At 63.0% G+C, this 21500-nt stretch overlaps 2 protein-coding genes across 7 annotated transcripts; both read left to right on the top strand.

Annotated features, from left to right (window-relative positions):
• Positions 1 to 578: 578 nt before the first annotated feature.
• Positions 579 to 12305, top strand: PATL1 (PAT1 homolog 1, processing body mRNA decay factor; the record flags this gene model as incomplete). Of its 5 annotated transcripts, none has more annotated exons than XM_080619524.1 (19): positions 579 to 652; positions 1749 to 1860; positions 2503 to 2714; positions 2799 to 2873; positions 4145 to 4339; positions 4416 to 4517; positions 4795 to 4884; positions 5012 to 5229; positions 5306 to 5395; positions 5565 to 5748; positions 7456 to 7579; positions 8070 to 8167; positions 8265 to 8327; positions 8741 to 8889; positions 9000 to 9159; positions 9749 to 9898; positions 10738 to 10829; positions 10968 to 11117; positions 11222 to 12305. In XM_080619524.1, the coding sequence occupies exons 1-19, from the start codon at positions 638 to 640 to the stop codon at positions 11241 to 11243; spliced, it is 2301 nt and encodes a 766-aa protein (XP_080475650.1). In that variant the 5' UTR covers positions 579 to 637. The 5 variants fall into 5 exon arrangements, with proteins under 5 accessions (XP_080475650.1, XP_080475651.1, XP_080475649.1 ...); XM_080619525.1 differs by having other exon boundaries at positions 2796 to 2873; positions 4416 to 4511; XM_080619523.1 differs by having other exon boundaries at positions 2796 to 2873; positions 8268 to 8327.
• Positions 12306 to 12931: 626 nt separating this feature from the next.
• On the top strand, positions 12932 to 20003 carry OSBP (oxysterol binding protein; the record flags this gene model as incomplete). Of its 2 annotated transcripts, XM_080619174.1 has the most annotated exons (14): positions 12932 to 13281; positions 13849 to 14057; positions 15004 to 15251; positions 16248 to 16446; positions 16638 to 16740; positions 16841 to 16895; positions 17010 to 17141; positions 17218 to 17463; positions 17553 to 17673; positions 17755 to 17858; positions 17969 to 18064; positions 18154 to 18329; positions 18408 to 18628; positions 19178 to 20003. In XM_080619174.1, 14 exons carry the CDS (start codon positions 12932 to 12934, stop codon positions 19318 to 19320), a joined length of 2403 nt encoding a protein of 800 aa, XP_080475300.1. In that variant the 3' UTR covers positions 19321 to 20003. The 2 variants fall into 2 exon arrangements, with proteins under 2 accessions (XP_080475300.1, XP_080475301.1); XM_080619175.1 differs by lacking the exon at positions 17969 to 18064 and having other exon boundaries at positions 12933 to 13281.
• Between the last annotated feature and the right edge of the window lie 1497 nt (positions 20004 to 21500).

The following is a 21500-nucleotide window of genomic DNA, read 5'->3' as shown; positions in this document are numbered from 1 at the left end:
GACACAACAAGGGGCATGACTGGGGACAGAGGCCATGGCTCTTGACATGGTTATGGGTAGGGATCACTGCTGGGGGGACATGGATGGGGCGGGGGACACATCTGGAGACACATCTGGGGCAGGGGACACGGCTGGGGACATGGTTATGAATACAGGTCACAGCTGGGGGACACATCTGGGGACAGGCGTCACATCTGGAGACAAGGACCACATCGAGACACAAGGGGTCACCTCTGGCGGAACAAGAATCACATCTGGGTCACAGCTGGTGGGGACATGGCTCTGGGGCACATCTGGGGCAGCACATCTGGGGATGAGGACCACCCCTGGGGGTGACAGCTATGGATAGACGGGGACACCCGCACATAGGGAATGCATCCAGGATCACCACCGGAACCGACCCGTGCCGGGGCGCGCTGGCCCTTTAAGAGCAGCGGCGCCTTTAATCCGCCAAAGTAGGCGTGGTCTCCTCAAGCCACGCCCCCCACTTCGCGCGCCCTTCAGCCGCGCATGCGTACCCCGCCACCCCTCCCCTACCCCGCCCTGAGTGCCGCGGGTGACGTCATGCGCCTGCGCCCGCGCCTGCGCGGCGGGGGCCCGAGGGCCGGAGCGGGCGGTGGGCGCCGCCGCCGGCGCCATGTTCCGGTATCAGGTGAGCGGGGAAGGGGCGATGGGGGGGCTGGGGAGGTCCATAGGGGTCTATAGGGGTTAATGGGGCGGTCTATAGGGGTCTATAGGGGTTAATGAGGCGGTCCATAGCGGTCTATAAGGGGCGTCCATAGGGGTCTATAGAGGGCGTCCATAGGAGTTAAGGGGGGGTCTATAGGGGTTAATGGGGGCGGTCCATAGGGATCTGAGGGGGGGAGTCTGTGGTGGTTAATGAGCAGGCTCTATAGGGGGATCTATAGGAGTTAATGGGGGGGGTTCCATAGGGGTTAATGGGGGGGTCTGTAGGGGTTAGTGGATGAGGTCCATAGGGGTCTATAGAGGGGATCTCTAGGAGTTAATGGGGGAGTTCCATAGGAGTTAATGGGGGAATTCCATAGGGGTTAATGGAGGGGGGGTCTATAGGGGATAGTGGATGAGATCCATAGGGGTTTAAAGGGGGGGCCCATAGGGGTTAATGGGGAGGGTTATAGGGGGAGTCTATAGGGGCTAATGGGAGGGGTCCATAGGGGTTTATAGGGGAAAGCCTATAGGGATTTACAGGGGGGCCATAGGATTAAACCTAAGGACGGGGGTTCCTGGCTTAAAGTGGGGGTCTACAGGGATCAGTAGGGGGAGTCCATAGGGGTTAATGGGGGGAGTCTGTAGGGGTTTTTGGGGGGGTTCAGAGGGGTTAAAGGGGGGTGTCCATAGGGGTCAATGGGGGGAGTCCATAGAGGTCTATGGGGGGGGTCTATAGGGATTAATGGAGGAGTCCATACAGGTTAAAGGGGGGGTCTATAGGGGGAGCCTGTTGGGGTTAATGGAGGGCATCCATAGGGGTTAATGTGGGGGATGTCTATAGGGGTTAATGGGGGCCATCCGTAGGGATTAATGGGGGGCATCTATGGGGGTTAATGTGGGGATGTCTATAGGGATTAATGGGGGGTCCATAGGGATTAACGGGGGGGCTGAGGGATGCAGTGTGCTGGGCCTTGGACCACCCCACCCCGTCCCTCAGATCCCCCCCCCAGGCTCGGTTCAGAGGCAGAAGTGGGGCTGAGGGGGTCGTGGTCGGTTCTGATTCCCTTTTCCCCCCTTAGTCCTTAGAGGACTGCCCGCTGGATGAGGATGAAGATGCTTTCCAAGGCCTGGGGGAGGAGGATGAAGATATCGACCAGTTTAATGATGACACGTTCGGAGCTGGGGCTGTTGGTGAGTATGGAGGGGGGGGGCACATGCTGCTGTCCACCTCCTGTTCATTCCTATAGCCCCCAGTGTGGTTCCACCAGGGAATGGGTTGGGAAAGGACCTGCCACAGGCAGGGACCCCTTCCGCTAGAGCAGCTTGCTCCAAGCCCCTGTGTCCAACCTGGCCTTGAACACTGCCAGGGATGGGGCAGCCACAGCTTCTCTGGGCACCCTGGGCCAGCGCCTCAGCACCATCACAGCAAAGAGCTTCTGCCTAAGAGCTCATCTCAGTCTCCCCTCGGGCAGGTTCAAGCCGTTCCCCTTGGCCTGTCCCTACAGGCCCTTGTCCCAGGCCCCTCTCCAGGTTTCCTGCAGCCCCTTTAGGCACTGGAGCTGCTCTCAGGTCTCCCCTTCAGGAGCCTTCTCTTGTCCAGGCTGCCCCAGCCCAGCTCTCTCAGCCTGGCTCCAGAGCAGAGCTGCTCCAGCTCCTTTATTCCTCCATGGCCTCCTCCAAACTCCCTCCACCTCCCCTTTACACTGGGGATCCCCCAGCACCATGGAATGGGTTGGGTTGGAAGCGCCCTTAAAGCTCACCCACTCCCACCCCCTTTGCCCTAAACCACATCCCCCAAGCACCAGCCCCACTTCTCCCCCCACATTGCCCCAGATGACGACTGGCAGGAGGCCCACGAGCGCCTGGCCGAGCTGGAGGACAAGCCCGTGGCCAGCCGGGAGCAGGATGGGGCCAGCACTGAGGACCTGGACCTGCTGGGGGACCCGGAGGCCACGCTGGCCGAGCGCCTGACCCGGCTGGTCATCGACAGCGAGCTGGAGGACCCCGCCATCATGCAGGCAGTGCAGACCCGGGGCCCTGCGCAGGTCGGGTTTGGGTTCAGGGGGTCAGGACCTGGGGGGGGTGCATCCCAACAGCACCCAATTGATTCCCGGTGTGTTTTCCAGCAGCCTGGAGGCCTCAATTCCAGCATCTGGGACAGCTCGGCCGTGCTGCGGCGCATGCGGGGCCCGCTCCTCGCTCAGGTATGGTGGTGGGGTGCAGCTGTGGCTTCCTTAACGCCCCTTGAAAGCGTTCTGGCAGCAGGATGGGTGCTGAGCAGGGAGGTTGGTGCTGTTCGGGAGCATCTCTGGATCAGCTTGGGATAAGGAATGTGCAGAGTGGATGCAGGTTGGCTCCTCTTAGGCGTCGTTGTCCCCCCTTGGATGCCAGAGGTCTGTGCTGGGGGGGTATCACTGAGCCATGGTGCCTGAGGGATGTCAGCGCTGCCATTGGGATTGGGGACTGTCGGTGCCCCGAGGCACAGGGATTTGGTCTCGGTTTTAAGTGCGAGCAGAGGGTGCTGCGTGGCCCTGTCCTGCTCGAGGATGGGCCGGGGCTGAGCAGCTCATGGGGACGTGGGCTTTGGGGGTCCCCTGGAACCCCTCCACGGTGTGAGCTCTGGGATGTGCTTCCTGAAGGACAGGAGGCTCTGCAGAGGGACGTGGCCAGGCTGGATCCATGGGCTGAGCTCCAACAGGGCTCAGCGCTGGCTCCTGCACTTGGGCCACAGCAACGCCATGGAACGCGCCCGGCTTGGGAAGCTGCTCATGGAAAAGGAGCTGATGGAGCTGAGCGTGAGCAGCTTGGGCCCAGGCAGCCAAGAAGCCCCCAGCATCCTGGCCTGCACCAGCACCAGGGCGGCAGCAGGGAACAGGGCAGGGACTGGGCCCCTGTGCTGGGCACTGGGGAGGCTGCACCTGGAATCCTGTGCTCGGCTCTGGGCCCCTCACTGCAAGAGAGACCTTGAGGGGCTGGAGCGGGGCCAGAGCAGGGCAGCGGAGCTGGTGCAGGGCCTGGAGCCCAAGGGTGATGGGGAAGGGCTGAGGGACCTGGGGGGTTCAGTCTGGAGAAGAGAAGGCTCAGGGGGGACCTGATCGCTGCCTACAAGTGCCTGAGAGGAGGATGGAGCCAGGAGGGGCTGGGCTCTGCTCCCAAGGAACAAGGGATGGGACAAGAGGAACCGGCCTCAAGCTGCACCAGGGCAGGTTTAGATGGAGCTGAGGAACAATTCCTGCCCCAGAGGGTGCTCAGGCATTGGCACAGGCTGCCCAGGGCAGGGCTGCAGGCACCGGCCCTGGGGGTGTCTGAGGATGTGGCTCTTGGTGCCGTGGGTCCGTGGTGGCCTTGGCAGGGCTGGGTGATGGTTGGACTGGATGAGCTTAAAGCTCTTTCCCTACCCGGTTGATTGTGGCCTCCCTGGTGCCATCCCTCTTCCCCTCCGTGCCTGTTATCCCGCTGGGATCTTCCCCCGCAGGAGATGCCCCCGGTGTCCGTGCTGGACTATGCTCTGCCCCAGAGGCCCCCGCAGCCCCGCGATGACGAGCGGGACCCATCGGAGCGGGCGCTGCCGCGGCGCTCCTCGTCCCCCATCATCGGCAGCCCCCCAGTCCGTGCTGTCCCCATCGGCACCCCCCCAAAGCAGGCTGCTGTGCCCAGCTTCAACCAGCAGGTACGTCCATGTCCCCCCCCCACCATGGGGGGCTCCGGCTGCTTCCTAGGCTCATTCTGCTTCCATCCTGCCCTAGATCCTGTGTCCGAAGCCTGTCCACATCCGAGCGACCCTGCAGCAGCGCTACCCCGCTCCCTATGGAGAGAGGATGTCCCCCAACCAGCTCTGCAATGTACCGGTACCCAGCCCGCTCCACTCCCCTCCCCATCACCCCATTCCCTTCCTTCCCCCCGCAATTCCAGGCCCTGATGGTGCTGGATACGGCGCTGTCATGCACACAGAGGCTTCTGCTCATCTCTAGCTCCATATCTCGGCCCATTGGCCTCATCCTGACCATTTATCCCCACCGGCTCCTCATCTCCTCCTGGGGCTTCCCCCTGCGCCATCGCCCGCTCCCTGCCTGTGTGTGCGCCATGGCTGTGACTGGAATCAGCTCTTCCTTTCTCTTCCCATAGAATTCCTCCCTCCTGGGCCACCCATTCCCACACAGCGTCTCTCCCGTTCTCACCCACCTGCAGAGAGCTCAGCTCCTCGGGGGAGCCCAGGTAAAGCCCCTTCAGTCCCTTCCCACACTTCCCTCTGCAGGGGCAGGAGGCGGCTCTTGCTGGCCCCTCCTGGGGGCCGTGCCCCGTGTCCCATGGGATGACTGCTGCGCTCTCCCTGCTCTCCCAGGCGGGCCGCATGTCCCCCAGCCAGTTTGCCCGCGTCTCGGGCCTGGTGGGGAGCCCCATTCCCTCCGTCAACCCCAAGCTGCTCCAGGGCAGGGTCAGGCAGATGATGCCTCCAGCCAGTGGCTTTCGTGCCTTCTTCGGGGCTCCCCCTGCTCCTGCTCCTCCTCCCTCGCAGCTCCAGCACCCGCCGGGCCCTGGCTCCCACCTCCAGAGCCTCAGGTGGGTTCCGTGACCCTTTTCCCAACCTTTTCCTTGCTCTCGGTGGCCGTTCCTGACGTTCCCTGCCCTTCCTCAGGCCTCAGCCCCAGATGTTCCGCCCGGACACCACCCACCTGCACCCGCAGCACCGGCGGCTCCTGCACCAGCGGCAGCAGCAGAGCCGAAGGTGAGCGCTGGGGCTGGGATGGAGGCACCGGGCAAGGTGGGATCGCAGCCCCGATGCCCCCCCCCGTGCCGTGGGGGGGCCGTGCTGCCGGGGAGCAGCCTCTGCACCGCTCTCTGTCCCTTCCTGTAGCTCCTGTGTGCTCACGGGTGCCCTTCTTGCCTCCCGGCAGCCAGCACCGGAGCCTCAACGGCTCCGTGGGGGATCGAGGGGGTCACCGGAGCAGCCACCAGGAGCAGATGAGGAAGGATCCTTACGCCAACCTCATGCTGCAGCGGGAGAAGGATTGGGTGTCCAAGATCCAGATGATGCAGCTCCAGAGCACTGATCCCTACCTGGATGACTATTACTACCAGGTACTGGCATGGAGGTGCTGTAGGCGTTCCCATGGGATTGGTGTCTTCCCAACTGTGCCGAGGGGTGGGAAGGGGATGCCGGTGCTGAGGGTGATGCGGTGGAGGAGGCATCCCTAGATGCAGCCATTGTGAGTGGCGTGGGGTGGGATGAGCATCCCTAGGAAGGGAAAGGAATGGGAGGAGCAGGAAGGGCACAGCGGCCTTCCTCTTCTTGGAAGCATCCAAATCCAAGCATGGCAGCATGGATTTGGAGGGTGCAGCAGAAAGTCCAGGATAATGGGAGAGCATCTTCTCCATCCCAGAAGCTGCCCGTGACAGCAGCAGGATGGAACACCGGGAATGCAGCAGAGGGAAAAGCTGCTCAACGGGAAATGCAGGAGAGCTTTGGTAGGGAATGGCTGTGGAAGGAGGGCTCTGGTGGGCTAAGGAAGTGGTGGTGAAGGCCATGGTGAGGCGGGGGAAGGATGAGGAGAGAGCACTCCTGCTCTTTCCAGTTCAGGAATAGGGGCTGGGAGCAGCCGGGTTTGGAGCAGGTGGAGCAAGGAGAGCGCTGGGCTCCTGCCCGGTGCTGGTGGATGCTCAGAGCTCAGCTGGGTTTGAGGGCGCTCAGGGCAGCTTCACGCTGGGGAAGTCTCTGCAGGGCTTGGGGCTGTGCTGGGTGCTTGCTTGGCTTGGGAGGGGGAGCAGGGCTGGGGCAGTGGCAGTTGTTTGGCTCCATCCTCATGTGGCACCCAGGCACCCAACACGGTCCTGGAGCAGCCGTGAGTGGGGCAGAGGAGGAGGGGAAGTCACCAGCGTGGTAAGATCATGGGATGGGTTGGGATGAAGGGAGCCTAAAGCTCCTCCAGCTCCAACCCCAACCCCTTCCACTGGAGCAGCTTGCTCCAAGCCCCTGTGTCCAACCTGGCCTTGAACACTGCCAGGGATGGGGCAGCCACAGCTTCTCTGGGCACCCTGGGCCAGCGCCTCAGCACCCTCACAGGGAAGAGCTTCTGCCTAAGAGCTCATCTCAGTCTCCCCTCGGGCAGGTTCAAGCCATTCCCCTTGGCCTGTCCCTACAGGCCCTTGTCCCAAGCCCCTCTCCAGGTTTCCTGCAGCCCCTTTAGGCACTGGAGCTGCTCTCAGGTCTCCCCTTCAGGAGCCTTCTCTTGTCCAGGCTGCCCCAGCCCAGCTCCCTCAGCCTGGCTCCAGAGCAGAGCTGCTCTGTGGCCTCCTCTGGCCTTGCTCCATTGGGAGCCGATGGATCCCTGGGGCTGGCAGGAGGCCTCCTGCTGCCAGAGGGGGTTTGGGAGCTGGGGATGAGCAGATCCCCAGCAGAGGAGAGGAACCGGAGCTGCCGCAGCCGGGATGAGTCAGCAGAGCTGCTCCATTGCGAAAGAGGCGAACGTTGGCCGGGCTGGGTGGGACAACAGCAGTGAGGGAGGCCCCAGCCTCCCATGGCGCTCATGGCGCAATGGGGTGAACAGGAATGTGCTGGGAAGGACTTGGAGTCAGGGATCACACAGGGAGAGTGGATTTGGCATTGTTTGTGATGGGAAAGAGGAGGAACTTTGGTGTTGAGGAGGATCATCTGCTCGTGCAGTGGTTTAGAGTCTACTGGCGCTGTTGGGAAGGGATGGAGCGCAGGCTGGGCAGAGGGATGTGTTGCATCAATCCTCCCCAACTGGTTTCTTGGTGGGGACTCAACCTCTTCTCTCCCCCCCTCAGAATTACTTCCAGAAGCTGGAGAAGTTGTCAGCAGCGGAAGAAGTCCACGGTGATGGTCCCAAGAAGGAACGCACTAAACTCATCACCCCTCAGGTGGCCAAGCTGGAGCACACCTACAAGCCAGGTCAGGGCTCCCTTCTCCCCACATCTCTATGGGTGTCGGGTGGTGATGGTTCTCCCCACATCTCTATGGGCGTCGGGTGGTGATGGTTCTCCCCACATCTGTATGGGTGTCGGGTGGTGATGGTTCTCCCCACATCTCTATGGGCGTCGGGTGGTGATGGTTCTCCCCATATCTGTATGGGTGTCGGGTGGTGATGGTTCTCCCCACATCTCTATGGGTGTCGGGTGGTGATGGTTCTCCCCATATCTGTATGGGTGTCGGGTGGTGATGGTTCTCCCCACATCTCTATGGGTGTCGGGTGGTGATGGTTCTCCCCACATCTCTATGGGTGTCGGGTGGTGATGGTTCATTCCAGGCTGGGACAGTGGCGTTTGCTGGTGCCGGATGGAGTTTGGAGGTAGCCACAGGGCTCCTGCTGGCCTGGAGATGGGTGAGGTGGGCTCAGGTCCACGCTGACTCCCTGTGCCTCCCTTCTCCCTCCTTCCTGCAGTGCAGTTTGAGGGCTCCCTCGGGAAGCTCACGGTCTCCAGCGTCAACAACCCTCGGAAGATGATCGACGCCGTGGTGACGTCCCGCAGTGAGGATGATGTGAGTTCCGCTCCTGCCTCCCTCCAGTGCGGCTCTGGGGCTGGGGTTCGGCCACCACTGGAGCTGTCACAGCCCTGACCCATTGTCCCCAACCCAGCAGGAGACAAAGGAGAAGCAGGTTCGGGACAAGAGGCGCCAGACCCTTGTCACGATCGAGAAGGTGGGTTCCAAGGGATGGCCCTCAGGAGATGCGTGGTGGGGCGTGAAGGAGAAGGAATGGCCATGGAGACCACGGTGTGGTACCACTGAGCTCCTCTGGACATCCAGATGGTGGCTGTGGTTCTGCTTGTGGGAGCCGGAGTGGAAAGGCTGGAGGTGGGACCCAGCCTGGATGGGCTTTGGAAGGTCCCTTATGGACTGAGAGCGGTAACACATCAGCTCTGCAGCCACCCAGGAGAGGATGGACGCAGAATCCACTCCCACAGTGGGGTTGAAAGAGGTTTGGATGGGATCTGGGTCAGGATACACCATTCCTGTGGGCAGCAAAGGAGATGGGACAGCCTTGGGGGGGGAAAGGGCACACATCTCGCATCCCTATGGAGCAGGCCAAGCAGATCCGTGTGTCTCCTGCAGACATACAGCCTCCTCCTGGACGTGGAGGACTACGAGAGACGCTACCTCCTGAGCCTGGAAGGGGAGAGGCCGGCCCTGATGGGCGAGAGGAAGCAGAAGATCTGTGACATGTACGACAACCTGAGGGGGAAGGCGCCCGGGCAGGACAGGTCAGTGGAGGTGGTTTCTGTGGCTTGGTTATGGGCACTTCCCAAGCTTTTCCAAGGCTCTTTTTCCCAAGGAACACTTCGCAAGGGTCGGAATCTTCTCTCCTCCCCAGGCCGAGCGATGACCACTTCATGCAGATCATGTGCATCCGGAAAGGGAAGCGCCTCGTAGCCCGGATCCTGCCCTTCCTGTCACCCGAGCAAGCGGCCGACGTGCTCATGGCAACAGCCAGGAACCTGCCCTTCCTCATCAAGAAGGATGCTCAGGATGAGGTGAGATTCCAGAGGCTGGGAAGGGTCCCCTTGCTGTGATCTGCTGCGGGGCTGGAGCTGGATCTCCTCTCCTCTCGCTGTCTGATGGCAAACAGCATCCTGTGTCCTAAGGATGGTTGTTCCTGCCTCTCCTGGGAGATTCCCAGAGGATTGGGAAGGCTGCGGCAGCCCCTGGCAGGGTCCATCTCCAGTGCTGGCACGGCACAGGAAGGAAGAGGGAGGGTTTGGTACGCGGTGCCTTTGTTTGAGTCCGGCTCTTGTCTAAAGAGCCACGTCCCCAGCTCATCGGGTGAGGCATGGAGCAGAGGTCACAGTCTTCCAAGGGCTGAGCTCGCAGGTGTCCTTTGCAGCCTGGTTTATGTAGGGAATAAAACCACAGGGATCCATGGAATAAATCCAGGCTTGTTTGGAGAAGAAAAAGGAGGATTCAGAAGGAAAAAGGCAAAGATCTGATGGAATTTAAAGCCTGTGGGGGGTGGGAAGGGGGTGGGAAGTGGAGGCGCTGCTGGTGCAGGAGCGTGTCGGTGTCCACAGTGTCCCATGGGAAGCGCGATTCCCTGCTTTCACCCCTCTGCTCCTCTCTCTGCAGGTGCTGCCCTGCCTGTTGAGGCCCTTCTCCCACGTCCTCTACCACCTCCCCTTGGGGACAGTCACCAGCCTTGTGCAGCAGTTAACGAACCTACCTCAGAGCGCGCCAGCGCCCACCAACCTGCACCTCACTGCTGTGCTCCAGAACAAGGTGCTTCCCGCTCGGCTCCCGGCAGGCCAGGAAGGGGCCATCTCATCCTTCCCATTCCAATGGTTGGGTGTTTCCTGGTGCTGGATGTAGCCAGGGTGCAGGAATGGCACCAGGGAGCTGCAGGCTCCTGGAGTTCTCTGCTTGGCTTGTGAAGGAATGAGGGTGTTTGGCTCCTGGGCAACAGCACAAGAGGGATGTGGAGCTGTTGGAGCGAGGGCTGGAGCAGCTCTGCCCTGGAGCCAGGCTGAGAGAGCTGGGCTGGGGCAGCCTGGAGAAGAGAAGGCTCCTGAAGGGGAGACCTGAGAGCAGCTCCAGTGCCTAAAGGGGCTGCAGGAAACCTGGAGAGGGGCTTGGGACAAGGGCCTGTAGGGACAGGCCAAGGGGAATGGCTTGAACCTGCCAGAGGGGAGACTGAGATGAGCTCTTAGGCAGAAGCTCTTCCCTGTGAGGGTGCTGAGGCGCTGGCACAGGGTGCCCAGAGAAGCTGTGGCTGCCCCATCCCTGGCAGTGTTCAAGGCCAGGTTGGACACAGGGGCTTGGAGCAAGCTGCTCCAGTGGAAGGGGTCCCTGCCTGTGGCAGGGGTTGGAGCTGGATGCGCTCTAAGCTCCCTTCCAGCACAAACCATTCCATCATTCCATGATTAACTGGCCAGGGAGAGCACCACAAGCCAGCTCCACGTCTCTCCTCCTCCTCCTCAGGGTGTTGTCAGGGATCTTCCCACTTGTCCCACCATCCCCAGCAGGACTGGGAGGTGATTCTCAGGAGGAATGGCGGGAGGGAAGCTCCCATGTGTTCCCTGCCAGAGGAATTCCCTCACAACCTCCCTCTCTCGCTGCAGTTCGGGCTGTCCCTGCTGTACTTGGTCCTGAGCCGTGGGGAGGAACTGCAGAGCTCGGACGCCAGCACGGAGCTCATGCAGGACAACCAGTGGTGAGTGTCTCCACGTCCTGCTGCAGCAGGCACTGCCCCATGAGCCCGAGGACCCAGGAGGAAAGGGGGCTGAAGGAAGGAGCCCTGCAGCAGCCTGGCCTCCTGATGGCTCCTCTCTTCCCGTTGCATTCCCGGCAGGACGGAGCTGATGCTCATGGCAACCCGGGAGCTCCTGCGCATCCCTCCGGCAGCTTTGGCCAAGCCAGTGTCCACCCCTTCCAACCTCCTCTCCCTCTTCTCTCGCTATGTGGACCAGCAGAAGCTCAACCTGCTGGAGACAAAACTGCAGTAAGCGAACCCAAACCCGGGACAAGGGAGCCTGGGTGAAGTCTTTCCCGTCCCTTTTCCAGCTCCTCTGACCCCTTTCCATCCTTGTCTTCCCAACATCCCAGCTTAGTGCACGGGATCCGGTAGGACATCTCCTCCGCGGCTCCTCGGCACCGGAGTGTTCCAGAAGATGGATGGAGGACAGGGGTTTTCCCCCCCCTCCAACACACCCCAGCCATCGTCATCCCACTGCATTGGGGTGGGAGAACGCCTTTCCCACCCCAAAATCATGAGCGAGAACACCTCCTCCATCCCAAAACCTTGGGAGAACCCCTTTACCACCCCAAAATCATGGGATGACACACCTCTCCTCCCCCCAAAAAGCATGGAAGAATCCCTCCTCCGCTCTGAGACTGTGGGAGACACCATCGCTCCCACCCCAAAACCCTGGGAGAAGGCTTTCCTACCCCAAAATGAGGGGAGAAAACACTTCTCCTACCCCAAAATCATGGGAGGACACAGCTCTCCCCCCCAAAAATCATGGGAAAAGACCTTTCCCACCCCAAAATCATGGCAGAATCCCTCTTTCACCCTAAAATCATGGGATACAGAGGGGCTGGGGGGTGTTTAGCTGCTTCTCCTCCCCCCCATGCAAACCATGGGAGAAGCCCCCCCATTCCCATTCAGGGGTGATGGGGGGGGGGAGCTCGCTCCCTCCCAGACCCCCATTGATCACTGCTCCCTGCCCTTCCCTGCCTGTGCACACACGCGTGGACACACATGAACACGTGTGAACACGCATGTGCGCACACCCCCCCCTTTGCACACTTGCCTTGTCCCCTGTGTGGGCTCCATCCCTTCCCCTTGGGACCGCTCCATGCAATCTCCTCCCGATCCGCAGGGATCCCGCTGGATTCCTCCTCGGGAAGGCGGCAGCTGGGAAGGGGGGGGGGGGGGGGGCCGCTTATTTTATCCCATTTTTTGGCTTTTAAAAGAGAAACCCCCACCAGATTTGCACACGGAGGTCTTTTACCCCTCTCCCCCCCCTTCGGCATTAACCACCCCCTCCCCATCACCGAGCAAGTGCAAAGTTCCTCGAGGATCATGAATTTCTTGTCTTTTTTGGCCTTTTTTGGTTGGTTTTGGGGGGGTTTCCACCCATTTCCCCTTCTCCTCCCCCCCCCACACCCCCCCCAGCAATTTTCGGTTCTGGTAAATGAGAATAAAGTTTCTAAATTTACATTTTTATAGGGTTCTTGTAAATAAAGATGAATTGTATACTGCTGCCGGCTGGCCTCTGCTTCCCTCCGGGGATAACGACCCGGAGCCCCCCCCATCACCCCTCAGACACCCCCAGAGCTGCGGGGTCGGGGTTAACCCGCATCCCCCCCACCCAGCCTCGGGACTGTCCCGGAGCTCTGAAGCCCCCTCCCCGCCGAGGTGCGACCCCCTCCGGGCTCGCCCTTAACGAGGGACCGGCCCCGGCTCGGCCCGTTCCCCCCTCGGTAATGGCGGCTCCCCTCAGCACCCCTCAGCTTCTAAGCTCCGCCCCTTCCCCGCCTCCCCACCAATGGCAGCGCGGCCTGAGCGAAGCCCCGCCCCCTCAGCCAATCGCGCCGAAGGATGAGTCACTGTTACGCCTCTCGGCCCCGCCCACCCGCTCTGATTGATGGAAGAAAGCGCCGGCGAACAAGGGCGCTATCAGCCAATAGGAACGCAAGCACCGCCCCTCCTTGCCGCTCCCACCAATCAGAGCGCGCGCCGCGGCGGCCTCCACCAATCCGGCGCTCGCCGGGGGCGGAGCGGGTTGACGGCAGCGCGGCGGGGCGGCGGCGATGGCGGAGCTGCGAGCGGCGGCGGCGGCCGCGGGGCCCGGCCCGGCGGCTCTGCCCGGGCCTATGGCGCTGCCCGCGGCGCCCGGCGCGGCCCCGGCGCTGCCTTCCCCGGCAGCGAGCGGCGGAGCGGGGCCCGCACCGGCGGCGGCACCGGGAGGTGGCGGCGGCGGCGGCGGCAGCGGCGGCTCCGGGGGTTCCGGTGGTGGCTCCGGTGGTGGCTCCGGGGCGGGCGGCTCCGGGTCAGGGTCCGGCTCGGCCCGCGAGGGGTGGCTCTTCAAGTGGACCAACTACATCAAGGGCTACCAGCGCCGCTGGTTCGTGCTCAGCAACGGGCTCCTCAGCTACTACCGGTACGTACCGGGGGGCCCCGCCGCTTTCCCCCCGCCTCCATGGGGCTCCGGTGTGACCTTGGGCCCGGGCCCCGGCTCTGTGGGGTGCAGCTTGGGGGGTGCTGGTGCCACCGAGGCTCCTCCGTGGCCCCGTTCCCGGTGCGAGCAGCGGCGTTGTCCCTCCGGGCCCCGCGGTGCCACCCGAGCCCCATTGCGGGGGGGCTGCACCCTCGTTCTGCAGCGGGGAACCGGAGCCGCGGGCTCCTGTTACAGGCGGGTAACGGGGGGGGGGGGGGGTGCCCCGCCGGCTCCGGGTCCCTCCCTCCGGGCCCGCTGACGTGGAAGGGGTGCACCCGCCTGGCACGGCCTTGGCCCGGGCCCTGCTCCTGCTCTGTACCGGGACATGGAGGCACCACGGGGATCCCTAAGGATGCTCCTGGGGGCTGCGGACCCCCCCTTATAACAGCGTTTGCCCCATTCCCATTGGCGCTTCCCATTGGCTCAGCCTTCGGGGTGGCAATCCCCATCCCGGTTGGGCTGTGGGTCCCCTCCTGCCTCCCCGTGCCCCACTGCCGCTTCCCTTGGCAGCTCCAAGGCGGAGATGCGGCACACGTGCCGCGGCACCATCAACCTGGCCACGGCCAACATCACCGTGGAGGACTCGTGTAACTTCATCATCTCCAACGGCGGGGCTCAGACCTATCACCTCAAAGCCAGCTCCGAGGTGGAGCGGCAGCGCTGGGTCACTGCCCTGGAGCTGGCCAAGGCCAAGGCTGTCAAGATGCTGGAGGAGTCAGGTATGGCCCAAGGAAGCCCCATAAAGCTGCTCCGAGCACCCGTGCTTCAACCCCGGGGTCCTTCTGCCCATCCACAGGGCACAATCCCACGTCTTTTCCCTATTCCCAAGCTCCCGTTGCTCACCGCTGCCTGCAAAGCCAACCTGTGCTTCCCTGCTCTTATCTGTGTGCTGTGCAGGGTACCAGCATCACTGGTACCCTCGGTGGGGTGGGGATGGGGCAGTTGTGTCCATCTGCATGGATCCTGGCAGCCTTGTCCAGGATTCCTGCTGCCTGCTCTGGCTTGAGGAGCCGCCAGCACCGGGCACTGAGTTCCTCACTGCTGTGATTGCTCCTGTGCCGGGAGAAGGGCCATCTGCTGCCACGTTCCCTGGCTGGAAGGCTGGGGATGGGAGCATCCCGTGTGCAGCTCCAGCCCTTGGGAGTGGGGGTCTCCTGCGATGTCCATAGAATCCCAGAGTGGTTTGGGTTGGAAGGGACCTTAAAGCTCCTCCAGTTCCAACCCCTGCCACGGGCAGGGACCCCTTCCACTGGAGCAGGATGCTCCAAGCCCCTGTGTCCAACCTGGCCTTGAGCACTGCCAGGGATGGGGCAGCCACAGCTTCTCTGGGCACCCTGTGCCAGCGCCTCAGCACCCTCCCAGGGAAGAGCTTCTGCCTAAGAGCTCATCTCAGTCTCCCCTCGGGCAGGTTAAAGCCATTCCCCTTGGCCTGTCCCTACAGGCCCTTGTCCCAAGCCCCTCTCCAGGTTTCCTGCAGCCCCTTTAGGCACTGGAGCTGCTCTCAGGTCTCCCCTTCAGGAGCCCTCTCTTGTCCAGGCTGCCCCAGCCCAGCTCTCTCAGCCTGGCTCCAGAGCAGAGCTGCTCCAGCCCTCCCAAGCCCTCCCATGTCCCGCATGGAGCCCGGGCTCTCCGGGCCCCCCCCGACCCCCTTTCCCCCCTTGGCAGATGACTCCGGGGACGAGGCGGTGCCGCAGACGGACAAGACGGAGCTGCAGAGCACCCTGCGCACGCTGGCCAGCAAGGTGGAGGACCTGAGCACCTGCAACGACCTCATTGCCAAGCACGGCACGGCCCTGCAGCGCTCGCTCAGCGAGCTGGAGAGCCTGCGCCTGCCCGCCGACAGCACCGAGAAGATCAAGCAAGTGAATGAACGCGCCACCCTCTTCCGCATCACCTCCAACGCCATGATCAACGTGAGTGCTGGAGCCCTGCCTTTACCGTGCGCTTTGAGAGCATCCGCTCCAGCCCCAAGGCCACCACGGACCCACGGCACCAAGAGCCACATCCTCAGACACCCCCAGGGCCGGTGCCTGCAGCCCTGCCCTGGGCAGCCTGTGCCAATGCCTGAGCACCCTCTGGGGCAGGAATTGTTCCTCAGCTCCATCTAAACCTGCCCTGGTGCAGCTTGAGGCCGGTTCCTCTTGTCCCATCCCTTGTTCCTTGGGAGCACAGCCCAGCCCCTCCTGGCTCCATCCTCCTCTCAGGCACTTGTAGGCAGCCATCAGGTCCCCCCTGAGCCTTCTCTTCTCCAGACTGAACCCCCCAGGTCCCTCAGCCCTTCCCCATCACCCTTGGGCTCCAGGCCCTGCTCCAGCTCCGCTGCCCTTCTCTGGCCCCGCTCCAGCCCCTCAAGGTCTCTCTTGCAGTGAGGGGCCCAGAGCCGAGCACAGGATTCCAGGTGCAGCCTCCCCAGTGCCCAGCACAGGGGCCCAGTCCCTGCCCTGTTCCCTGCTGCCGCCCTGGTGCTGGTGCAGGCCAGGATGCTGGGGGCTTCTTGGCTGCCTGGGCCCAAGCTGCTCACGCTCAGCTCCATCAGCTCCTTTTCCATGAGCAGCTTCCCAAGCCGGGCGCGTTCCATGGCGTTGCTGTGGCCCAAGTGCAGGAGCCAGCGCTGAGCCCTGTTGGAGCTCAGCCCATGGATCCAGCCTGGCCACGTCCCTCTGCAGAGCCTCCTGTCCTTCAGGAAGCACATCCCAGAGCTCACACCGTGGAGGGGTTCCAGGGGACCCCCAAAGCCCACGTCCCCATGAGCTGCTCAGCCCCGGCCCATCCTCGAGCAGGACAGGGCCACGCAGCACCCTCTGCTCGCACTTAAAACCGAGACCAAATCCCTGTGCCTCGGGGCACCGACAGTCCCCAATCCCAATGGCAGCGCTGACCATGCCCTTGGGGCACTGTTTTCCCTTCAGGCCTGCCGGGATTTTCTGCTGCTGGCCCAGACCCACAGCAAGAAGTGGCAGAAATCCCTGCAGCACGAGCGGGATCAGCGCATCCGGCTGGAGGAGACCCTGGAGCAGTTGGCCAAGCAGCACAACCACCTGGAGAGGGCTTTCCGTGGGGCCACCGTGCTCCCCGCCGGCGAGTCCGGCACCGGCGGCTCTGCCAAAGGTACCCTTAGTGCCGTGTGATGGGGCTGGGGTAAAGGGGGAAGGAGCTGTGGTGGGGTGAGATGGGGTTCATGGTGTGGGACAGGGGTAGGGAGTGGTGGGAGGGACAGGGGCCTCCCAGTGCTCTGCTATGGGATAACCGGGATGCAACTGGAACTTGCATCTCAGCTGCCTTCTTCCCCCTCATCCCAGACCCCTGCTGCCCTGCCAAAGGAGACCTGAGCGATGAAGACGATGACAACGAGTTCTTTGATGCCCCAGAGATCATCCCCATGCCAGAGAGCCTGGGCCACAAGTGAGTGCTGGGCTTTGGGGTACCCCCCCCCCACACACTGTGCCTGCATCCCGCTGGGGGCTGATTCCATCCCTCTCCTCCTCTTCCTCCTCCTCCGCAGGAGGACCGGCAGCAACATCAGCGGCACCAGCAGCGACATCAGCCTGGATGAGCAGGTGGGATGAAGGCTCCCGGGGTGCCGTGGGCAGGGTCAGGGATGGGATGGGGGTACCCCCGTTCCTGCAGAGGGTTGGGGGGGTTACAGCAGCTCTGCTCTCCCCCCCCCCCAGTACAAGCACCAAGTGGAAGACACCAAGAAGGAGAAGAGAACCCGCATCCCCTACAAACCCAACTACAGCCTCAACCTCTGGAGCATCATGAAGAACTGCATCGGGAAGGAGTTATCCAAGATCCCCATGCCCGTGAGTGGGAGCTCAGGACCGCCCCCCCCCGAAACCAAAACCCCCCTTTTTTCACTCACCTCTTCCTCCCATCCAGGTCAACTTCAACGAGCCCCTGTCCATGCTGCAGCGCTTGACGGAGGACCTGGAGTACCACGAGCTGCTGGACCGGGCGGCCCGGTGCGAGAGCTCCCTGGAGCAGCTCTGCTACGTGGCCGCCTTCACCGTCTCCTCCTATTCCACCACGGTTCTCCGCACCAGCAAACCCTTCAACCCGCTCCTGGGGGAGACCTTTGAGCTCGATCGCCTGGAGGAGAGCGGGTACCGGTCCCTGTGCGAGCAGGTACCCCCCCTGCGCCCCGCTCCTGCAGCCCCTGCGGGCCCTGTTTGCCGTGGTTGGAGCTCATCTGTGCCCTCCTGCTGCTGGTGCAGGTGAGCCATCACCCCCCCGCCGCTGCCCATCACGCTGACTCGAGGCACGGGTGGACGCTGCGCCAGGAGATCAAGATCACCAGCAAGTTCCGAGGCAAATACCTCTCGGTGATGCCTTTGGGTGAGTGCCGCAGCCCCGGCCAAGGGGGAACGTGGTGGGAGGTGGGAATGGGGTCGCTCCCAACGCGCCTTCCCTCCTCAGGCACCATCCACTGCGTCTTCCACTCTACCGGCAACCACTACACGTGGAAGAAGGTCACCACCACCGTGCACAACATCATCGTGGGCAAGCTCTGGATAGACCAGGTAGGATGGAACCCCCCCCGTTGTGTGTGTGTGGATCCTGCATGGAAGCATGGATCCGTCCCTCCGTGCCCCTGGCAACGGGGCTGGAGCCGAGCCTCTCCTCTCTGCAGTCAGGTGAAATCGAGATTGTCAACCACAAGACGGGTGACAAATGCAACCTCAAGTTCGTTCCCTACAGCTACTTCTCCCGGGACGTGGCTCGGAAGGTGGGACGCGGAACGACGCGGGATAACACCGGGATGCTCCTGATTTCCCGATGGGCTTGAGGGGCTCACCCTGTCCCTTGTCCCCTCAGGTCACCGGCGAGGTGATGGACCCCGCGGGGAAGGTGCGTTTTGTCCTGCTGGGCACTTGGGATGAGAAGATGGATTGCTACAGGGTGAGCCTGGGCGACAACAGCGCCGAGGGCAGGCAGAGAGCCCACGAGGCCGAGGAGAGCCGGGTGCTGCTGTGGAAGAGGAACCCGCTCCCGTGAGTGGGGAACGGACCGGATTGGGGGGGGTCCCGGTGCTGGGCCAGGGGCCTGAGCGCGGGGCTCTGCTCCCATAGGAAGTACGCGGAGAACATGTACTACTTCTCGGAGCTGGCGCTGACCCTGAACGCGCCGGAGAGCGGCACGGCCCCCACCGACAGCCGCCGGCGCCCGGACCAGCGCCTGATGGAGAACGGGCGCTGGGATGAGGCCAATGCTGAGAAGCAGAGGCTGGAGGAGAAGCAGCGCCTGAGCCGCAAGAGACGCGAGGCTGAGGCTGCCCGAGCCACTGAGGATGGTGAGGAAAGAGCCTGGGCTTGGCCTGCACCAGCACCAGGGCGGCAGCAGGGAACAGGGCAGGGACTGGGCCCCTGTGCTGGGCACTGGGGAGGCTGCACCTGGAATCCTGTGCTCGGCTCTGGGCCCCTCACTGCAAGAGAGACCTTGAGGGGCTGGAGCGGGGCCAGAGCAGGGCAGCGGAGCTGGTGCAGGGCCTGGAGCCCAAGGGTGATGGGGAAGGGCTGAGGGACCTGGGGGGTTCAGTCTGGAGAAGAGAAGGCTCAGGGGGGACCTGATGGCTGCCTACAAGTGCCTGAGAGGAGAATGGAGCCAGGAGGGGCTGGGCTCTGCTCCCAAGGAACAAGGGATGGGACAAGAGGAACCGGCCTCAAGCTGCACCAGGGCAGGTTTAGATGGAGCTGAGGAACAATTCCTGCCCCAGAGGGTGCTCAGGCATTGGAGCAGGCTGCCCAGGGCAGGGCTGCAGGCACCGTCCCATTGCTCTTGGTGCCGTGGGTGCCCCGATGCCCCTGCACCCCTAACCCCTGGCTCCCATCCGCACCCCCAGGAACCCCGTACGACCCCTACAAGCCGCTGTGGTTCGAGCGCAGGAAGGACCCGGTCACGCAGGAGCTGGCGCACGTCTACAAGGGCGGGTACTGGGAGAGCAAAGAGAAGCAGGACTGGAGCCTCTGCCCGGACATTTTCTAACCCAGGAGGAAGAGGAGGAGGAGGAGGAAGAGCGGCGGGGGGGGGGGGGTGAAGCCGGGCCGGGAGCCCTGGCCCCGCGCTGGCACGGACCGGCTCCATCCATCCATGCATCCATCGCCTGTCTTAACGGCCCCGTCCTCCCCGCGCCTCGCCGGGGGGTGCCTTAGCCCCATCCAATGCCCTCAATGCCATGGGGCGAGCGGGAGCTGGCAGGACCCCCCCCCCCCAAAACCCCCTTTAGCAATGGGGGGGGGGGTGTCCCATTCCTCCCCATAGCGCTATGGGGCTGGGGCTGTGGGTCCCAGGGGGGGCATAGCGGAGCGAGCCCGAGGCTGGCCTTGGTCTCTCCCCCCGCCCCCCTTTATCGTTTGGTTCCCATTGAGCCCCACACATTTGGGGGGCGGGGGGGGCAGACCCTGCCCCACAGCCTGTTCTATAGGTGTATATTATATATATGTAGAGCGCAACCGGGGTCCCCTTCTCCCCCTGCCCGCGGTGCCCCTGCTTTTGGGGTGTCCCCCCCCAAAACACGGGGCTCCCCCTCCAGGTGCCTTCCCTGTAGGTTTAGGGGCAAAAAGGGGGGGGGGTTCCCCAGGTTCTCTCCAGGGCGCAGCAGGACCCTGCACCCCCAAACACTACAGGGGCTGTGGGGGGGGGTCCCTGCACCCCAAACCTGACCGGGGGGGGGTCCTTGCACCCCAAACCTGCAGTGGGGGTGGATGATGCCTTTTTTTTTTCCCCCCTTTTTTCCAGGAAAACCTAAATTAAAACCTGTGACTGCCCCAGCCCGGCTCCGCTTGCTCCATAGGGATGGGGGGGGGGCTGATTTTGGGGTACCCCCTGTTCTTTGGCAGCTCACCCCATCCCTTCGGCGCTCCTGCACCCCCAAAAGGTAAAGGGCAGCGGTGGCAGCGCCCGAACAGGGACTTGAACCCTGGACCCTCAGATTAAAAGTCTGATGCTCTACCGGCTGAGCTATCCGGGCAGCCCTGGGGGCGCCGGGGGGGGGGCACGCACTCCGCAGCCTTCCGCATCCTCCTCCTCCTCTTCACCTGGTCCTGAACCATCAGGACCCTCTTTGTGTCCCCCCCCCCCAACACCTCAGTTTTGGGGGTCCCGGGGGCTGTTGTTGTGTCCCCCGCAAGCAAAGGGAGCCGGGGGCTGCCAGAAGTGGGGTCAAACACCGCAAACCCTTGGGGCTCATCCCCTATCACCCCCCCCGCCCCAACACGCTCGCCCCATAGGGGTCCGTTCTGGGGTCCCTCTGTGCTGTGTCCCGCTTCGCAGTGGCGGCAGTGGCTGAGGCGGGACTCGAACCCGCGGCCTTGGGGCCGCCCCGCGGCGGCTCCATGGTGTAGGGGTGATCACGTCTGCTTTACACGCAGAAGGTCCTGGGTTCGAGCCCCAGTGGAGCCACCCCTGCCCCCAGGCGGCTTTTTTGGGGTGGGGGGAACGTAGGCGCGTAGAGCCCTCCTCCCCGGGCGCTGATTGGCTAGTGGGCGCGGGAGGCGTGTGCTTATTGGCCAGCACCGTGCTCTTTAGTGATTGGTTGAGACTATGCCCTCCTTCACGCTGATTGGCCAGGTGGTTGGAGCGCACCTCACCTTGGGCGGATATTCCACCGCGATGCCCGTTCATTAGTGTGCGCTGATTGGCCGGCTGGTTACAGCAATGGATCATCCAGCCAATAGCGGAGCGCGGGTTGGCAGTGACCTACCTTTACCCATTGACCTCTGCCTGTACCCCTTGAGCCCTGCCTGTACCCCCGACCTCTGCCTGTACCCATTGAGCTCTACCTGTAGCCACTGAGCGCTGCCTGTACCCACTGAGGTCTACCTGTACCCCAGACCTCTGCCTGTACCCATTGAACTCTACCTGTAGCCATTGAGCGCTGCCTGTACCCACTGAGGTCTACGTGTACCCCCGACCTCTGCCTGTACCCATTGAGCTCTACGTGTACCCACTGAGTGCTGCCTGTACCCCTTGAACCCTGCCTGTACCCCCGACCTCTGCCTGTACCCGTTGAGCTCTACCTGCACCCATTGAGCGCTGCCTGTACCCTGGCTCCTGCCTTCTCCCTCTGCCCCCCCACCCCCCTATGGGTTCAAGCAGCCCATCCCTATCCCCTATGGGACCCCAGGCACTGCCCCACAGCTCATGATGGGCTGGGGCTGGTGCAA

This window comes from Psittacula echo (assembly GCF_963264785.1).
Source record: "Psittacula echo genome assembly, chromosome: 5".
Classification (NCBI taxonomy): Eukaryota; Metazoa; Chordata; class Aves; order Psittaciformes; family Psittacidae; genus Psittacula; species Psittacula echo.
This window is presented reverse-complemented; position numbering and strand designations above follow the sequence as displayed.